This window comes from Carassius carassius, chromosome 22 (assembly GCF_963082965.1).
Source record: "Carassius carassius chromosome 22, fCarCar2.1, whole genome shotgun sequence".
In the NCBI taxonomy this organism is placed as follows: domain Eukaryota; kingdom Metazoa; phylum Chordata; class Actinopteri; order Cypriniformes; family Cyprinidae; genus Carassius; species Carassius carassius.
In genome coordinates, this window is record NC_081776.1 from 9,444,039 (window position 1) to 9,465,063 (window position 21,025).

At 38.8% G+C, this 21,025-nt stretch overlaps 1 protein-coding gene across 6 annotated transcripts in view; it reads left to right on the forward strand.

Moving 5' to 3' along the window:
- The first annotated feature begins 1,890 nt into the window (after positions 1 to 1,890).
- LOC132098889 (ATP-binding cassette sub-family C member 9-like) overlaps positions 1,891 to 21,025 on the forward strand; it is a 46,352-nt gene continuing 27,217 nt past the window's right edge. For 2 of the 6 annotated variants that reach the window (XM_059505156.1, XM_059505157.1), the window contains exons 1-17: positions 1,891 to 2,153; positions 3,053 to 3,333; positions 8,273 to 8,441; positions 9,237 to 9,378; positions 9,470 to 9,591; positions 9,791 to 9,957; positions 10,714 to 10,956; positions 11,093 to 11,281; positions 12,968 to 13,138; positions 15,258 to 15,413; positions 15,501 to 15,635; positions 15,722 to 15,884; positions 16,088 to 16,128; positions 16,210 to 16,352; positions 16,447 to 16,555; positions 19,502 to 19,603; positions 20,894 to 20,966. In XM_059505156.1, coding sequence (XP_059361139.1) covers positions 8,297 to 8,441; positions 9,237 to 9,378; positions 9,470 to 9,591; positions 9,791 to 9,957; positions 10,714 to 10,956; positions 11,093 to 11,281; positions 12,968 to 13,138; positions 15,258 to 15,413; positions 15,501 to 15,635; positions 15,722 to 15,884; positions 16,088 to 16,128; positions 16,210 to 16,352; positions 16,447 to 16,555; positions 19,502 to 19,603; positions 20,894 to 20,966 — 2,101 coding nt within the window. In that variant the 5' untranslated portion in view covers positions 1,891 to 2,153; positions 3,053 to 3,333; positions 8,273 to 8,296. The remainder of the gene's footprint in view (positions 2,154 to 3,052; positions 3,334 to 8,272; positions 8,442 to 9,236; positions 9,379 to 9,469; positions 9,592 to 9,790; positions 9,958 to 10,713; positions 10,957 to 11,092; positions 11,282 to 12,967; positions 13,139 to 15,257; positions 15,414 to 15,500; positions 15,636 to 15,721; positions 15,885 to 16,087; positions 16,129 to 16,209; positions 16,353 to 16,446; positions 16,556 to 19,501; positions 19,604 to 20,893; positions 20,967 to 21,025) is intronic. The other 4 variants (XM_059505161.1, XM_059505158.1, XM_059505159.1 and 1 more) reach the window with 3 other exon arrangements.

Below are 21,025 nucleotides of genomic sequence, written 5' to 3' on the forward strand. Positions count from 1 at the left end.
TATACAGTAATTAACCGGTCCAACCTGGTCATTAACTGGTTCAAGCTGACCATAAATGGGTTAATGCTTGTCATTAGCTATTAAAGCTGATCATTCGCTGGTCTAACAAGGAGACTGGTTTAAGCTGGTTTGAATTGGTCATTAACTGGTTTAAGCTTGTTGTTATGTGGTCTAAGCAAGTCATTAGCTAGTCATTGTTTGGTCTTTACCTGATTCAAGCAAGTAATTTCCATCCATTTCATGGATGATTGAAGATGGTCTACTAGCATGCATTAGTTAATAAGTCATCTTGACCAGTATAGCTTCAATGTTCCAGAACAGTCTTTGGCTCAAACTGAATTTTTACAGTTGTAAAATATATGTCAGTGCAGTGCATTTGTGAGACCTACTACTCACTCTTCAACACAAAACATGGATGTGAAATTCTTTGATTACTTTGAAACAGTCACAGATCCAAAGGGAAACGAGGAATAACAAAACCGGACTGGATAACCTTAATTACTCCAGTGTCATTTGATGACGCACACTACATGTATACGTGTGGAAACAGACGATTCTCAGCTTAGTTATGGGAAACTGAAACTTTCTCAAAGAGGTTGTGTTTGACCCGCTGGCCTTTAGAATCCTTCGGCTTCAAGTGCATCCCTCTGTCCCCAGCCACAGCACCTCATCCCAGGCTCTGGGTGTCACCACAGGGCCTTTGATAGCTCACACATGGGCTGCTTCCAGTACTACTTCCTGTGGTTAATGGGGGAGAGGCTGGGTCAGGGCTGCCCCCTTCTGGTCTCTGGGGAAACACAGGGGATGTGACTGTTTCCACACATACACTCACACACAGACAAATACACTCTCATAATCCCTATTCAACCCCAGCACTTCCCCAAGCTCTCACACACCCTTACTTCCCTCAGTCACACACACACACACACACACAGCAGCAGCAGTTCTCTTCACACTTTAGCCTCCAAACCATCTGTGACCTTTGAGTTCCGTCCCTCTGGAGTGGAAGTCCTGCTTCCCATGAAGTCCCAGCATCAGTCAATCAGTTTGCACATGCCAAACAGGGCTACCCCAGACGTCCAGATTTCGATTAAAGGGGTCCTATTATGCTTTTCCACTTTTTAAATTTTATTCAGTGTGTAGTATGTATGTTTGGGCATAAAAATTATCTTCAAAAACTTAATAATCTCAAAGTCCACTCCAAAGGGAGATATTTGGTTTTTACTACCCCAACAGCGCCTCCTGCTGGCAGAGAATGAGTTTGCATATATGTACCGCCTGGGAAACACTGGACTATGGTATAATAAATTCAACCGTATAACAGTTTCACTGCAATTCATGTTATAATGTTAGAATGAAGTAACAATAAAAATAAAAAATAAGCAATTATCTGTACACAACAAAGTTGATGTATTTCCTTAGCGACCAGCACGATCAGCTCCAGGCATAAAACAAAGTATTTTCTCTTTCACAACCAAACACACAGCGTCTATATGACACGACAGCGGTGGCAACAACAATACGCCTTCTATACAAAATATTGGTAAAAGGTACGCCTTCTTTCTTTGCGGGAACATCTTGGCGGCATTTTGCAAATCTTCCCACATAGTGATGTAGAGATGTGGGGGCGTGTTAGAAAGAGCCGTTTTAAGGGGGTGTGAACGAGATGGATGGATGGATGGATGGACAGACGGGCGGACGGACAGACAGACAGAACTACAAAAATGATCTCCCATGAAACTGGCTGAAGAACAAAGACAGCATGAACTGACAGAATTAATATTTTTTATAGACGGGACAAAAGAAATGCATGCAGTAAACTAAGAATAAAAGCTTCTTTATATTTTATTGTATAAAACCCTCTTTAGTTGTAGTGAGTAATATTATGCACATATCAGTGAATCTTCAGTATGATCCAGTTATTCTAATTGTGACCTACATCAGTAGCAGACACGCTCGTGCGTAGCAGACATCCCTCCTCCATACTTGACGCCATAGCAACGCTATGCCGAATCAGTGATGCGCGGCGCGCTTTCCTTCAATACCGCAAGGACAAGGAGACACAACACCATCGTGTTCACTGTCTAACCGCTGATTTTGGAGCCGGTTTACTGCATGTATCGATGACGAAACCTACAACCGGAGACATCTAGGTGAGTGTGTCCGCAGTTTTGGTACTTTACATCTTAAGTTAATTCATTCAAATCCTAGAGGTTGATTCTGAATGACTGAACTGTGAAGTGTCACTTATAAAACATCAGAACTAGGACGCATCAAGGACGCATTTTGTTTCTTTGTGAGGTAACGTTAAGCTTGTTTTACATAATTTTTCTTTTTTAATAATATAAGCAAAATGCATATTTAACCCAACTCTCACCAACACTCCTGGAAAAAAAATAGAAGTGCCATACACAGATCTCAAAACCTGGTGTATTAAACGTGCCAAGGAAAATCAACTAACAAATTATTTTAATAGAGCATTAAACACATCGTGACATCCACAAGACAATAAGCTACTAAACAAGGTGAAAAAAATCAAGAGAAAAAAATGTAAATCAATCTGGCAAACTGGTAAAAATTATTCCACAATCGTTCTTGCCCCTGTGCATGCTGGGAAAACATAAATGGTATGACATTGTCAGAAACTTAATGAGCAAAAGGTGCACTTAGACAGGATGTGCTTGTAAACTATTTATTAAATTATGTTGCCCACTCAATAATTTCTTCATGAGGAATTATTTAGAGATTAAGTAGAATGGAAATAAATAAATCATTTTTTTTTCAAAATGTTTAAATTGTCATTGAGCATAATTCTCTTAAATATAATTTACATTATTGATATTTAAAATAAAATAGATTATGAAATCTATACAGAATCATTCGAATTTTAAATACTAAACATTAAATAAAATTATTAATATAAATAATTTAGTGTATATATTTTCTATTACCATTTATATAACAATTTTTATAAATTTTTCGGTCGACCAATAATTGAAACATTCCTATTCTATTCAACTCTGTGTTTTCCAGTTTCTCTCTGTTCAACCAGACAGCTTATTTGGGCGTCACGCACACCCCGAAAATGCTGTGTAGGCAGGCAGCTCACAGATTTTGAGATGCAGCCATAGTGTCACAGTCGATCTGTATTTTCTCAAGAGGGTCCGTACATTCATGCCAACATTCCTGTTCAAGTTTGGAAATACGATCCAGGAGCTAGAGAGAGAGAGACCATGAGCAGCTGATACACCGCAGCTAAAAATAATATTCCCTGTAACACTCTTAACAGTAGGCAACGGACATGAAAAGCTACTAAAGCAGAGCAATATTTCGGTAAGTGGTTATCTAATAATTATATATGGCTTTCACTGTGGGTTCTACTATTTTAGTTACTATTTTAGTTCGTGCTAGATAAAGATCATAAGTAGAGGAAATACAACATCAGGCTGTCAGTGTGTAACAAGGAGTCGGAGGCGTTCGGATCCATATGCAGCATTTATTAAATAGAATGGTCATACAGGCAGAGATCAGGAATGGCTTCAGGTGTGTTAGGGATAACCAGAATCGTAACCAGAAACAAGCAGGGATCGGGACAGGCAGAGTAGAATCAGAGTCGGAATAAACAGTCCAAAGGTCAAAACACAAGAATAATAAACACAGGGAAAACGCTCGGAAATGTCAGACTGGCTAAACAAGACTTCGCAGTGAGTGAGAGTGAGTGTGCTGCTTTTATGTGTGTGTGTAAATGAGGTGCAGGTGTGGCAAGGAAATTGGCTGATGAATGAGGTGCAGGTGTGGCAGGGTGATTGTGATGCAGTGACTCATGGGTAATGTAGTTCGGGTGTGGTGCAACAGTTTGAGAGGTGCTAGTGTCCAAGTGACAACTGGTGGTGAATGGGTGGAATGGTCCTGACTGGAGTGCCCTCTACTGAAGCTCATGGGCACTCCATCTAATGATCGTGACATAGCCCCCCCCACCCCCAAAAGGAGCGGCTTCCAGACGCTCAAAACAATCTAGGAGGGCGGTGGAGCGGAGGCTGAACAGGGGGAGGGATGGAAGGCCAGGTCCATGAAGAAGTGCCGTGGTCGGGGACCGGGGCAGAGCAGGCAGAACTGGAGCCCTTCCTGGGCCTAACTCAGGAAAACAGGAGCCCCTTCTGGACCTGACATAGGAGACAGGGGCCCGCCATGGGCTTAACTCGGGAACAGGAGCCCGCCATGGCCCTAACTCGGGAACAAGGGTCCACCAAGGCAGAGCAGGTGGCGTGGGAGCCCACCAGAGTGGAGCAGGTGGAGCTGGAGCCCACCAGGGAGGAGTAGAGGACCACCACAGCCGAGAAGATGGGACAGAAGCCCACCAGGGCGGAGCAGAGGACCACCACAGCTGAGAAGACGGGACAGAAGCCCACCAGGGCGGAGCAGAGGACCACCACAGCCGAGCAGACGTGACCGAAGCCCACCAGGGCGGAGCAGAGGACCACCACAGTGGAGTCGATGGCACCGGACCGCAAGTCTGCTCAGGTGGGACTGAAACAGAGAACATTGACAGGTTAATAGCGGCCTCCGTGGCCGTGATGAGATGGTAGCTGGCCTCCGTGGCCATTACAGGGCAGGCGGTTAGTTCATGGAGGACCTCCGTGGCCATGACAGGACAGACAGAGAGTTGGTGGATGGTCTCCGTAGCCCAGACCGCAATGAATGAGAGCTCATTGACGGCCTCCCTGGCCGTGACAGGATAGGACGAGAGCTCTGAGATGTGACGAGGTTCTGGGAGTTCGGCTGAGATGTGACGAGGCTCTGGTAGATCTGTGGTGATTTGATTGGGTTCATGAAGATCAGCTGTGACTTGACTGTGCCCATGAAGATTGTTGGTGACTTGCTGTGTTCATGAAGATCAACTGTGACTTGACTTAGTTCACGGAGGTTAATGGTGACTTGACTTTGCTCATGAAGATCATTGATGACTTGACTTTGCTCATGAAGATCGTTGGTGACTTGACTTGGTTCCTGAGGATCAACTGTGACTTGACTTAGTTCACGGAGTTTAATGGTGACTTGACTTTGCTCATGAAGATCGTTGGTGACTTGACTTTGCTCATGAAGATCGTTGATGACTTGACTTTGCTCATGAAGATCGTTGGTGACTTGACTTGGTTCCTGAGGATCAACTGTGACTTGACTTAGTTCACGGAGGTTAATGATGACTTGACTTTGCTCATGAAGATCGTTGGTGACTTGACTTTGCTCATGAAGATCGTTGATGACTTGACTTTGCTCATGAAGATCGTTGATGACTTGACTTTGCTCATGAAGATCGTTGGTGACTTGACTTGGTTCCTGAGGATCAACTGTGACTTGACTTAGTTCACGGAGGTTAATGGTGACTTGACTTTGCTCATGAAGATCGTTGATGACTTGACTTTGCTCATGAAGATCGTTGGTGACTTGACTTGGTTCCTGAGGATCAACGGTGACTTGACTTAGTTCACGGAGGTTAATGGTGACTTTACTTTGCTCATGAAGATCGTTGGTGACTTGACTTTGCTCATGAAGATCGTTGGTGACTTGACTTTGCTCATGAAGATCGACTGTGACTTGACTCGGTTCCTGAAGATCACCGGTGACTTGACTTTGTCCTTGAAGGCCACCGGTGACTTGACTCTGTCCTTGAAGGCCGCCGGTGACTTGACTTGACTCTGAAAGGTCGACGGTGACTTGACTTGACTCTGAAAGGGCGACGGTGACTAACCCTGACTTTGGAGGGTTCATGAGCACCTGAGAGTTCACTGGAACCTGACTCGACTCTGGAGAGTTCACTGGAGCCTCCAGTTCACTGGAGCCTGACTCGACTCTGGAGAGTTCACTGGAGCCTGACTCGACTCTGGAGAGTTCACTGGAGCCTGACTCGACTCTGGAGAGTTCACTGGAGCCTGACTCGACTCTGGAGAGTTCACTGGAGCCTGACTCGACTCTGGAGAGTTCACTGGAGCCTGACTCGACTCTGGAGAGTTCACTGGAGCCTGATCAATGGTGACCTGACTAGACTCTGGGAAATCAACGGGGACCTGACTTGACTCATGAAATTTAACTGTTGTTTTACTTGACTTTTGAGTGTTAGTAGTGACTTGACCTGACTCTGGAAAGTCGACGGGGACCTGACTTGACTCTGGAAAGTCGACGGGGCTGGCGGCCATCTTGTGCAGTGTTGCTGGGTTGGTGGCCATCTTGTGCAGTGTCGCTGGACTGGCGGCCATCTTGTGCAGTGTCGCTGGGCTGGCCTCCATCTTGTGCAGTGGCGCTGGGCTGGCGGCCATCTTGTGCAGTGGCGCTGGGCTGGCGGCCATAACAGGACAAGGCTCAGGAGTGGTGGATACTGCAAAAGTGCTGTGTTCCTCCTCCACAACACCCACAGTATATGCAGAGCTGCTCAGTTGGAGTGCCAGATCAATATAATACTGCAGAGTCCAGTGAGGATCATGCAAAGGCATTAGTGAGCCAAGTGGCTCAGATAGGCCACCACGAAAAAATATCATCAGGCACATCTCGTCCATGATAGATGCAAACTCAATAAAGTTCTTCACATAGTCCTCGATGGGCCTAATTCCCTGACGTAAACGCATAAGTTGGCTTACAGGATTCATGGCTGACCTGGATTTACTCCTTAAATCTGCTGGATCCTGGTTTAGCGAAGTCTTCTGTAACAAGGAGTCGGAGGCGTTCGGATCCATATGCAGCATTTATTAAACAGAATGGTCATACAGGCAGAGATCAGGAATGGTGTCAGGTGTGTCAGGGATAACCAGAATCGTAACCAGAAACAAGCAGGGATAGGGACAGGCAGCGGAGAATCAGAGTCGGAATAAACAGTCCAAAGGTCAAAACACAAGAATAATAAACACAGGGAAAACGCTCGGAAATGTCAGACTGGCTAAACAAGACTTCGCAGTGAGTGAGTGTGCTGCTTTTATGTGTGTGTAAATGAGGTGCAGGTGTGGCAAGGAAATTGGCTGATGAATGAGGTGCGGGTGTGGCAGGATGATTGTGATGCAGTGACTCATGGGTAATTTAGTTCGGGTGTGGTGCAACAGTTTGAGAGGTGCTAGTGTCCAAGTGACAACTCGTGGTGAATGGGTGGAATGGTCCTGACTGGAGTGCCCTCTACTGAAGCTCATGGGCACTCCATCTAATGATCGTGACATAGGGATTTGAGTAGCTGTCAGAGTGGGTGGTATCCTATAATAATAATAATAATAATAATAATAATAATAATAATATCCATGAACAGCAGAGTTTTACTTAAATGTGTGAATGAGGAGGCTATTGTACTGTAGTCTATTTAATACACGTGTCATACATAGGGCTTTACTTTGTAATTATTTTCATTTAATGTCAACCAAGACTCAATATCCCCCTGAGACAGCAATTCATTTTTTGATTTATGTAGAATGTTTTTTGTTAATATCAATAAGACCATACATGACAATTTTAGGTCCTGGAATATCTTAATGTTGCACTAAGTATTTATTACAATTATGGCATTATGCTCCCAGTCATATCAGTAGCATAATCTGTTTTATTATATATGGAGAGTTGCCTCATGAGGGCCGACATGTTGTGATCACGTGACCAGCCGAAAACACTCTACTTTAGTGGATGTCCTTTTTTTCATTTTTTCATTTTTTTCACATTATGGTTAGGAATAAATTGTTTAATACTGAATAGGGTTTCACAGCATTATATGCTGATAATATTAGCAGTTTTAGCCAAAACCTTTCTTTACTTTTCTTTACATGCACATATGTTTGGATTAAAGTTCTTGCCAAATGTATTAATGTAAATGTAAACTAAAACATATATATATATACATATACATATACATATATATATATATGTATATATATACATATATATATATATATACATATATACATATATGTATATATATATACATATATATATATACATATATATACACATATATACATATATATATACATATATATATACATATATACATATATATATACATATATATATATATATATATATACATATATACATATATATATATATACATATATACATATATATATACATATATATATATATATATATATACACATATATATATATATATATATATATATATATATATATATATACATATACATATACATATATATATATATATACATATATATATTACATTTACCTTTATTGAATGCTTTATAATTAAATCTAACGTCAAGCATCCTTTTTTAACCATGCCCAGGCTCCTCTAGCCCAGTCAGGTGACATGGCCTTGTCTTTCTGTGGGAACGACAGAGGTAGTGCCTACAGTGTGGACAATGGAGTCCTGGACAATGGCTGCTTCGTGGATGCCCTCAACCTCGTCCCTCATGTATTTCTTCTCTTCATCACCTTCCCTATCCTGTTCATTGGTATGAATGCCCTTGTCTTTTTTGCCTCTTAAACAATCGTGCTTGTTTTGCAGTTCGCTACAGGGTTGTGTTCCATTCAGAATTTAATATGAACTGCCTTTCAATTGAGAACTCTAGTGTTATTGTACTGGTTTATTGTATTAAAAGACAATAGGTGTGGTTAGACAGGAAATAAAATGTGTAATATAATATAATATAATATTGATAAATTGTATTTAATTTTTTTGTTTGTTTTTATTTGTTTTATTATTGTTCTATTAATTAATTAATTTATATATTCATTTGGAGCCCCACAATGTTAATCTTATGAAGTGGAACTCTTAAACTGAACGCCTTTTGTATGAGGCATGAATTTCTTTGTATAACAGTTGACTAAATTCCTGTTCTTGTCATTCAAATTCATTCCATTTTAGAATTTTGCAAACATTATGGGAACATTAGTTTTGAATTTTATCTGAACATTCTGAAACCTCTAGTGACATTTAACGAATGCTAGATGAGTGTCCAACTGAAGTGTTTACAAAACAAATTTCTGTGAACAATTTATAAATAACGTTTTTTTGCTAACATTTTGAGAACATCAATGACTTACTAACTTTGGATTCATCTTCTGTTAATGTTATTGTAAGAATGTTAGTTAATAACTTTGAGAGGACCTCATCAGAACGTTCGGAGAACATTTCCTGTTAGCTGGCTGGGTCATATGGTCCAGATAATGTAGTTGAAAAGAAAGATATATTAATAAATATATTTATATTATGGTATACTGAAACACACGTGTGTGTTTGTGTCCAGGTTGGGGTAGCCAGAGTTCAAAGGTGCAGATCCATCATAACACCTGGCTGCACTTTCCTGGCCACAGCCTGCGCTGGATCCTCACCTTCACACTGCTGTTTGTGCACGTGTGTGAGATCGCCGAGGGAATCGTCTCCAATACGTGGGTTTCAACACACACACATTCAATATATTTGTTGTTTATGACCAGTATGCATTTATGTTTGTCTGGGTGTATGAATGGATCATTTTAGGCAGATGGAGTCCAATCACTTGCACCTCTTCATGCCAGCACTGATGGGCTTCATAGCGGCAACAACATCAGTCGTATACTATCACAATATAGAAACAGCCAACTTCCCCAAACTGCTGCTGGGTAAGTCAATGTCAATTTCAGCATGCAAATGTGCAGCTAAAAATGCTGGCAGTTAATAATAAAATGTACTTTGAGTGCTGCTTGTTTCATAATGGTTAGCAAACACTTTCTGACTGTGTGTTTCTTGGCAACACATAATGGTCTGTCCTTGGGATTCTGTATGAACATGAGACCTAACTTCAGAAATACTATTTCACAGCCTTATTTATTTACTGGATTCTGGCTTTCATCACCAAGATGATAAAGTTATGGAAGTTTGCAGAGGCGAGTTTGGGGGTGCAACAACTCCGTTTCTGTATCACAGCTTTGCTTGTAGTGCTGTACGGCCTGCTCATGGCTGTCGAGATCAACGTTATCAGAGTCAGGGTGAGTTGATCTAGGGTCATGTGGCAAAAGCATTTATTTAATTTTTTTTTTATACAAATTTTATACAAATTATTTTCTAAATGCCTCTAATCTGAAGCAGTAATTCAATGTTTTATTTTTTTTCTATTTTCCTTTTATTTGATCCTTTAATTTAAAGGGATAGTCCATCCTGAAAAAAAAAATTTGTCATCATTTACCTCATGTTGCTCCAAACCCGTATTCATTTCATTCTTCTGCACGAAAGAAGATATTCTGAAGAATGTCGGTAACCAAACAGTGTCAGTTCCCATGGTCTTTCTTTGTATTTTATGTCCATATAATGAAAGTCAGTGAGAAGCAAATCTACTTTTATATTCCACAGAAAAAAAAGTAATACAGGTTTTGAGAAACGTGATCATAAGGGTAAGAAAATTATGAAAGAATTTATTTTTTTGGTGGACAATCCCTTTGAGGCAGACTTATTGTATTTTATTTTATCCATCAATTGTAGATAGTTTCATAATACTATCAAATTAATTGTGGACAGTTTTATAATACTAACAAAAGTCACTAACCTGCTGAAAAAAAAGAGTTTGGACTGGCAAGGATTAGCTGATAGGAATATAGCCATGATTTTCACCATCAAAACTGCTTGACTGTGATAGTCTGGCTGTTTAAGCAGTTTAACATAACATGCTAGTCTGTTCAGCAGGGTAATTACATTCTACTCAAAAACCATATGACCTGCATGTTTGAATTTTTTTCTCTTACCTGCAGAAGTACGTGTTCTTTGCGAACCCCCAGAAGGTCAAGCCCCCAGAAGACTTGCAGGACTTGGGTGTGCGATTCCTCCAGCCCTTTGTCAACCTCCTCTCCAAAGCAACATACTGGTGGATGAACCCGCTCATCATTAAAGCCCAGAAGAGACCCATTGAGCTGAAGAAGATTGGAAAGCTTCCAATCGCAATGAGGGCATTGACTAACTATATGCGTCTGAAAGACTCCTATGAGGAACAGAGGGTATGTGCAGATGATCACAGGTTTATAATATTATAATTCATAATCAAAATAAACAATATTTGTATATTTGATGACATACTATAGTAATGAGAAGTGTCAGCTGAACACTGTCTCTTTGCTTGTCCAATTCTGACAGCAGAAAACAGAGGACCAAGATAAATCCCCATCCATCTGGAAATCCATGTACCGGGCATTTGGGGGGCCAATACTCCTCAGCAGCACTCTGCGGTACATGGCAGACTTGCTGGGCTTTGCTGGGCCACTTTGCATCTCTGGGATTGTGGAACACCTTGATAATTCAACAGAGATTGACAGGACAAATAAGGTGTGCGTTTCATCTAATTTTGTAGTGCTAAATATGATTGTCTTGTGTGTGTCGCACAAGTTCATGGGACTGTGAGAATAGAAAACATTGCAAAAAAAGATTTACTTACATAGAATGATTAGATATTCTTACTGATAAACGATGATTATACTAAGATACATTTCAAGATACATTTACTTGAGCAATATGACATTAAGATATTAAGTCTTGCTTTAAAAAAAAAAAAACAACAACAAAAAAAAAAGTAGGTTTTTGCTTAATATTTTGTCCAGTTTTATATAATATTTAGTCCAAATCTTTAGATATTTGTAATGGAAGACAGAAGACAGAATTACTAATTAAGGCATTCATTTTTAGAATAAACGGGCATGACTATAGTTATTTATTTACACAGACGTATTCAAGCCATGTAAGCCATAGTACAAATAGGACAGTTCTAGAGTACATACGATTGTCTATCCCAAACACATACCAGTGATATGGTAAAACAGGCAAATGGAGGTATAAAGGAAATTAATGTATTAATAATAATAATTACAGTCCTGTCACTGTCTCACAGCACTTTGATATAACCACATTTACTTTGGACCCCTTTCAGAATGTGCCTTGTTAAATAATTTAGGATGTTGTTTAAATAACTTAATTAAATGATTGGTCTGCTGGTTATGATACTAATTAGACTATTTATTTTTACTTGGTTCAACATGACTGATGGGAGTGATCTATGGTCTGTTATCTGCTCTTTTGCCTTGCTATTTATCACTTCCTGTGTGATGTCACAGAGGCGTCAGTGCTAATAATGAAAGGACCGTATGTCATCGCCTTGAGATGACAGCAATTATTAGATTTTCCCTGCTTGGATGACCATGATTTCATGTGTTTTTGAAAAAACACTCTCATGAGCATTGGATAAGAATGGATTCAGGGCAAAAAAAAAAAAACTCAGCTGATTGAATGAATGATATCATTGCATTTATCATGCCTTATGTCTATAAGCACACAGTGATATACATTTAAAAATACCTTTTGTTTAAAAAAATAATAGTGCTTATTTAGCAAAGATGCATTAAAATGATCAAAAATGATAGTGAAGACTTTTACATTGTTACAAAAAATCTCTAATCAAATAAATTCACAATTACTGAATGTTTTTCATTATATTTCACAATATTACAGCATTTTGCTGTATTTTTAATCAAATAAATACAGCCCTGGTGAGTATAAGGGATCGGTTTCAAAAACTTTAAAATATATTTTCTGTCCCAATGTTTTGAATGGCAGTGTGTGTTATTTATTTTATAGTGTATTATAATTTATAATTTAAAAAAAAACTAATTTTTAATTAGTTTAATCTTAAATCCAAATATGTTTTGGGGGGGTCGCTGTATAAATGTGTTTGACAAAATGAAGCCAGAACAGACGTGCATATCTTTGTGATAGGAAAATTCCTCACTCTGTTCACACACACACACACACACACACACACACACACACACACACACACACACACACACACACACACACACACACACACACTTTTTGAACAAAGTGCCAGCAACACTCTGTTTAAATGACTCCTTTTTATTTTAGTGTGTGTGTGAATCTGTGCTTGTGTATGACATCAGTGAGGGCTAAAATGCCAAAGTATTATGCGTGTGTGTTCATACTTTGTTTATCTCCTGTCAGACAGCGAACATGACTTTAGGGGTGTACTTCATGTCTTCGACTGAGCTGCTGCAGAATACGTCTGTTCTAGCGGTTCTGCTGTTCCTGGCACTCGTGCTGCAGAGAACATTCCTGCAGGCCTCCTACTATGTCACAATAGAAACCGGCATTAACCTGCGCGGAGCGCTGCTTGTAAGTTTACTGAAGGTCAAACATGGAGTGAATTATCAAACTAATTTTTATTTCATCAATCGGCACTACTCACTTCAAGTTGTGTGGTAGAATACAAAATATTACATAAGACAAATTCTTACCTTAGTAGGAAGGTTGCTCTACTCCAGGGTTCCTCAGATCTTGTCCTGGAGGGCCAATACGCTTTAGAGTTTAGCTTCAACCCTGATCAAACTCATCTACCTGTGTTTTTGTAATGATCCTGAAGACATTGATTAGCATGCTCAGGTGTGTTTGATTAGGGTTAGAGCTAAACTCTGCAGGAAAGTGGATCTTGTGGGCCAGATTTGAGGATCCTTGCTCTATTCTATTCTATTCTATTCTATTCTATTCTATTCTATTCTATTCTATTCTATTCTATTTGTCCTGTTTGATTCTATTCTACTCTACTTTGTCCCATATTATATCTGTTTTATTCATTTCAATTAAGTTTCTAATTATATTAAAGGAGTCATATGATGCTTTTTTAAAGATCGTTATTTTGTGTAGTAGAAATTGTTGGCATGCCTTAATGTTCTAAAAACACATTACTTTTCAAATACTCTACATTATTGTAGGTCCTCTATGCCCCGCCTCTCTCAAACGTGACGTTTTCTGCAAAGTCCCTCCTTCTGACAAGAGCAGTCTGCTCTGATTGGCCAACTGTCCCAGTGCATTGTGATTGGCCGAACACCGCAAGCACTTGTAGGAAATGTAATGCACCTTTCCATAATCGCAAGCTTCTTCTTTCAAAATAAATGTAATGACAATTAATAATGTCCTTAATTTTACCATCAGTTCAAGCCCGAAAGAGGAACAGAGTCGTGTAACAGACACAGTGATGAAGCTTGTATGTGTTTACAGTACATAAGCCACTGACGGTTAAGACAGTTGACTCCATTGTGTGAGCATTTCTCTCTCTCTCTCTCTCTCGCTCTCTCTCTCTCACACACACACACACACGCGCGCGCGCGTGCGCGAAAAACTCCGCATTTGAACAGTCAATAGCAAATACTTAAAACGAATAACATACTTCCAGTAGCTGATTAAGAAATGCCGGATTGTTGTAGCAAAGTCAGAATGATCTCCTCATCTAGGTTTACGAAAAGGGGGTCCATAAAATGCATTGCTGTTCTGTTTTAAGTAATCTTAAAGATTCCTAAATGCATCTACTTTCGGAAGGCCAAATAAAGTGCTTTTGCTTTCGTCTAAATACACACAGCATCTCCCTGACATGACTGCTTCAACACTAACTGTAGTAACTGAAACCATGCCTTCTTTCTTTGCATGAACATTTAGGCTGCATTACGCAAATATTTCCACATAGTGATGTAGGTATGTGGGTGTGTCTTTGAATGAGCCGTTTTAGGGGGGCTTGGCAGAGTCTGAACTTTGATAAAGAATATCTCTTTGGATGTGATACTTTTATCTTTGCAACTTTACAGATCTTCTTCATACATCAAGAGCTTGTTACACTCCAAAGAGAAAGGAAAAATTGAAATCGCATCATATGATCCCTTTAATTTATTCTGTTAATCTATTCTGTTCGATTCAGTTATGCTTGATTCTGTTTGGGTCTGTTCTGATATTATCCGCTTTCCCTCCGTTCTATTCTATTCTATTCTATTCTGTCAGTGTTGTTATTGTAACCTAAAACTAAAACTATTAAATGTTTTTGTTAATTGAAATTAAGCTGAAAAGAGCATAAATATTACATGAAGAACTTATAAAACTTAAATGAAGTACTTAGAAACTAAAATTAAATGAAACTAAATAGAATTATTTAAAAAAGTAAACAAAAAATGACAAAATCACAACAAAACCACTAAAACTAAAATTTAATTAAATATAAATTAATTAATTAATTAATTAATAATGTAATTATATTTAGAATTAGTTCAAAATATTAGGAAACTATAGTGTTATATAAATATTATTTGTACCACAACAACACTGTTGACTAAATGTTCTACTTGGTCTGTTCTGTTATGATCTAATTTGTCATATTGCATTGTATTCTATTTTAATCTAGTCTTCTTTTCATCAAAGTTAGTATTAAAGGTCTTTTTTTGTTATTAATGTGTTGGTTCTTGTCCTCTAGGCAATGATCTACAATAAAATTCTGCGTCTCTCCACTTCAAACATGTCCATGGGAGAGATGACCCTCGGCCAGATCAACAATCTTGTTGCCATAGAAACCAATCAGCTCATGTGGTTTCTCTTCTTATGCCCCAATCTGTGGGCCATGCCAGTTCAGGTATTTCATAGCAAAAACACTCCTGCATTTGTGGAAACACTAAATCATTGGTGTTCTTAAGCAAAACATAACTTTTTCTGTTCATAGATCATTATGGGAGTCATCCTGCTGTATTATTTGTTGGGTGAAAGTGCATTGATAGGGGCTGGCGTCATTTTGCTACTGGCCCCGGTTCAGTACCTCATCGCTACAAAGTTGGCAGACACACAAAAGAGCACGCTGGTAAGCTTTACCTACACCTTTTCTGAATGTGCATGCTGTCAACACACCAACAAGTCCATGTTTGTGTCTTCAAAATATTTTCTCAGGACTACTCAACAGACCGTCTTAAAAAGACGACAGAGATCTTGAAGGGAATAAAGCTGCTGAAGCTTTATGCCTGGGAGAACATCTTCTGTGACCGTGTAGAAGAGACCCGAGGAAAAGAGCTGACCAGTCTCAAGACTTTCTCCCTCTACACATCAATGTCCAGTATGAGAGGCTCCTCCCTCCATCACATGTCCCGCCCACATACATAAACCCCTTCCCTTGCCATTGCCCCGCCCCCAATCCATATTCTCATTCACTAAACTTTTTGCAATAAATCATATTTGGTTCTAATAGATGATAGTTTGTTTTCACTGTTTAGTTTTCGCATCTATTGGAAAATAAATGCGGTTTCTTCATCTCCACAGTATTTATGAACGTCGCCATCCCCATTGCTGCAGTGTTGGCGGTAAGAGATGCATCGTGGAGGTTTTGATTAGTTGTATTTTGTCCACCATGTAGAGGATACATTCTCTTCTCGTTCTTGTAGACCTTTGTCACACATGCCTATGTTGAAGAGGTAAGGCTCAGTCCTGCCAGGGCATTTGCCTCTTTGGCTCTATTCCACATCCTGGTCACTCCACTCTTCCTGTTATCCACGGTGGTCAGGTTTGCCGTTAAGGCCCTTGTCAGGTAAATCAAACATTTTATCAAATCCAACATTACTTCATAATATTGGCTTTTCTGGAAGGATCTGATCATCTGGTTCTGATCATCATGTCTGCAGTGTACAGAAGCTCAGTGAGTTCCTGCAAAGCGATGAGATTGGAGATGACAGCTGGAGAAATGCAGAAGTGTCTCTAGAGGTCGGCAAGAAATACAAACACCATGGGAATGTGAGTGCTCAAATCCAGTAATTTCAACCGGGATCAACATAATTAAGAATATCACTCGAGGGCAAAAGGTTTCCAAGCAGATTTTGCAACAGGTTCATGTTAGATATGTGATTTCGCTGTATTGACCAACAGAATGCTGCTTGGTTTGTCAATATTATAGCTTCTCGACCTGTTATGCCCACAAGATTTTGCTATGTGACATTTCTTACCACTCAAACTATTCCAAGCCTTGACGTTCAGCAGAGCTTTATGAGGAATGAGGAGCAGTTCAGTAAGAATTAAGATGCTCATAAGCCTGGATCACACTACAGGATTTTTAGCCCGATTTAGCCCCGATTTCCCCCTCCCGAGAATCGGAGCAAACATCTTGTCGAGCATCTCGATCTGTCCCGATGTTCGGCGTGGATTATCTGGTAATGTGCGGCGTTCACCGATCGAATCTCGTACCTCCCGATCTGCTCGCACACAAATCGGGGCAGCACCGATTATTATCAAACATGTTTGATATTTAGGATTTAAATCAGGATGATGATGGCTATGTGATTACATCAGTACTTTCACAGCCAGTGCGCAAAACAGCTGATGTACGGCTTCATTGGATAGTGGAGATAGTTGTCTGTATAAGAAACAGTTTCCTCTGTCTGTATAATGTGTCAAAATCACATCACAACTGTGAGGAGAAATAGAAGAACTGGAGTGAAATCACCTCAGTTTTGAATGCACCGGGTGAGTACACAAAGTGAAAAAAATTAAAAATCAGTGACGATCTGCTGCTTGAGATTACGTGAGGCGCTCCCTCCTCTGGCTTGATAATCTTAATGATATCTTGCAGTGTGTAATGTGCCACGATGTTAAAATCTTGTAGTGTGTGCATGTTTAATATTTGAGGGAAGATAATCTGCAAAGATTCTCCTTATGTGTGTGCTGCAACCAGATTTCAAAATCGGTTATGATTTTAAAACTCCTGTAGTGTGAGCCAGGCTTTAGAGGAACTGTTGCTGATATCAATTTGGGTGATATGGTACACCTAAACTAATTGGGATGCCATGTGATAAACTCATTTTTATATTCTTTAGTTTTCTGGAAAACATTCCGTAATATATTTGGCATCTAAATAGCTTTTTGTTAAGTTTAAAAATGGATGGAATGTTCTTGGATCAGTTTTAAGGGAGAAATATTATATGTTGATTAACTGGGACTTTTCTTGCCCTGTAACTGAACAAGAGAAACAAATCATTATCAATGTTTTTGTATTATCTCACTGGAAATTCAGTTTTTTTTTTTTTTTACATTTTTGACATTTAATTGCTTAATTAAAGTTGTTATATTTATCACTTAGGGTTAAATAACCAGGGATGATTTTCTGGACAGAGCAACTGAAGTCAATTGTGGCATCAAATATTTTCAAAACTCTTATATTTGTGTCCGTGAAGTGTCTCTCTGCAAAAACAGGGGGGATTCTAATGGAGATAAACTTGACGTCATAATCCAAATGACCTCGAATAACAGCAAACATGAGACTCCACACGGTCATGTCTCTAGAGACAACTATCCCACGTTTAGAGGTCTGAAATGGGAGCTGGTCATTCCTGAGCCAGCATAGCTGAGATCTCATACGTGTTAAAGAGAAGCTCCTCTCTCTGGTCAGTGCAGGGGCCCTCAGCTGTTCTCCGACAGAGGGACAAATATATGACAGGACATAAACTACCCGTCCCCAGAGAGGAGCAGAGCTGGAGCAAGGGAGGGAACGAGAGAGTGAGGCTGAGGATGGAAATGTATACTGTGACAGAAAGAAGGGGGTTCCAGGGGAAGAAATAGTGCTAAGCTAGGAAAATCACTTGACTAGTTGCAAGCGGAAACTCATGTTCCTTGTTTTAGGACGTGACAGCAGCTTTTGAGTGTCGTGATGGTTGTTTGCTGATCCAAAATGGCAGTTCTGTCATTATGTTTTTAAGAGTCCATGTGCTATTATTTATTGTCACTGGAACACAGAAGTAAAAATTTGAGCTGCTCCATCATTTTAAGTTGTTTTGAATACAGAAAACATATTTTGAGATTTATGCTAATTATTTAATTATTATGTTTTATCTCCAACCCATCCTCAAAGTACAATCATTTAAAATCATTTTTTCTGGAGGGAATTAGAAGTTTACAAGACATAAATAATAGGTTAAGTAAAAATATTATTAATTAATTTTATTATTTAAATATTCAATATATTTATATTACAATGTACTATATGTTTAACAACATATTTATAATTTTAGCAATAGGCTTTATTATAGCAATATAAGTGTCTTCAGATCAGTCACACTGCATATTAAATTACTAAATATTATTATTACATATAAAAAATAAAATAAAATATAGAAATAATTATTAATAATGCATGTAATTATTTATATTACTGTGCATATATTTACTATTTTAGTGATAAGCTAGTGATTATTAAATAATATAAAAAAATGAAATATTATGCATATATTAATTATAAAAATAATATAAGATATAAAAAATAACATTATTAATAATTTATATAATGAATTATTTATATCATAGTGCATAAGTTTTATTATAGTGGTACGAGTTTCTGGTGATCTGTCACACCTCATAAAAGAGAGTTAAAATGACATTTATTGTTCGGATATTATAATAAAATTGACAATTTAAAAGTTGATGCCTCAAAGATAAAACGTTAACATTTCTGGGGGTGGGATTCTTTTAATCATGTTTATCCTCAAACTGCCCTTTTTGATCCAAAAAGGTACAATATTTCACAATATTGCAAGAGTCTTTTCTATACAATGAACAAGACAGTTTGTAGTGATCTGAAGCTGTCAAACCCCTAAAAGCACAATCAAAAATAGCATTTTTAAATTAATTATTTCTTTTTAATTATCTTTAATTATTTTCCTTCAATCTCTCTTTTTGTCTTTATCTTTTTAGACGAAGGCTATCAACAGGAAGGGCCGTTATCGTATGGATAACTACGAGCAGCCCATGCGCAGGCAGCTGCGGCCCACAGAGACCGAAGATGTCGCCGTACAGGTCAGACATCACTATCCTCAGCAGAGACACCACTGATTCTCAAACGCTTCTCGCTCACAGAGCATGTGCTAAAGTTCATTAAGACAATTCAGGATCTGCATGTTCTCATCCAGATGCCAGTGACCCTTAAGTCACGGCTAATAGATTGTTTTACTCCTAACGTGCTGGAGGAAATCTTTGAATGCCATGCTTTAACACACATGATGTTTGTTTGTTTTTTTTGAGCATGTTCATTTCTTTCTTAGCTTTTTTTTTTTTTTTTTTACTCTCCATATGGGGTTTGTGATAGTTCTCAGACATAGTGGGTTTGGGTTCAGCTTCCCTCTGAGTGCAGCATGGGATTCCCATGAGAAGAAAAACTGGGACTAAAAATCAGGAAGACAGGTTTTTTTTGGTTTCGCCTCTGTCTCTCAGTCCCCCAAGTGTCCAATTCCTTCGCCATCCCTCTATATTAGGTTTGGGAATTGTAAATAATTTAATGATCCTGGTTGTGATTCTGTTTCTGCTTAATGATTTACATACTGTACCTCAACGATTCCATTAATGATTCTTTTTTTATTATTTATAAGTTTGAAGGACAAAGAATGTAGCATGGACTGGTAAACAAGTATTACAGTGTTCACTAACCTCAGCTTAGTAACTACAGTAATAAAAATAATAAAATAAAATTAAATATTCACTGATTGATTATGTTAATGCACAGCGGCTGTTATGACAACTTCTGTGTCTAAAGTATTTCTGATGCATATATTGCAAAAAACATTTGATTTTGTATTCATTTGGTTATTGGTATTGAATCATTTAGTTCCATTCTTATTATTATTATTATTTTAAATGCAACTGGTTCTGGAAGACAAAAGTCTCTTATCTAATGAGTTTAGTGGCTGAACACATAAATACACACGTCCTCATCTACTCTCCCACGGTGACATCCGCTCACTTTGTTATGAACATGACCTAATCGACTCTGACATTTACACTCCTTCACTTCAGTCATTCTCAACCATTACTCCCATTTTACCCTCTCTCCCTGCTCTCTTGTCCTCACAGATGTTTTTGATTGTTTAGTGTTCTCCCTTTTCCCAGTATTCTGGCCTACTGTACAGCTCTGATGGATGAGAGTGTTATCATTATTGTAAATAAACATTTGGAAACTAGAATTCAGAACACATCCGGAAGATGTAAGCGTGGCAGAAGCTGCTTGTATGGACATGCATTCTGCTTTATGCTGGTTTGTTTCCATCATTCTAAACCCTTGCTTTTTGTTTGTATGGTGAATGTCTCATTCAGGTGATTGATGGCTTCTTCACATGGGGAAGCTACTTGTCGACGCTCTCAAATATCAACATCCAAATCCCTACAGGTACACACTGCTTACTAGAGATTAACTCTTAGATGATCAAAGAATTCTCTCATTCAATC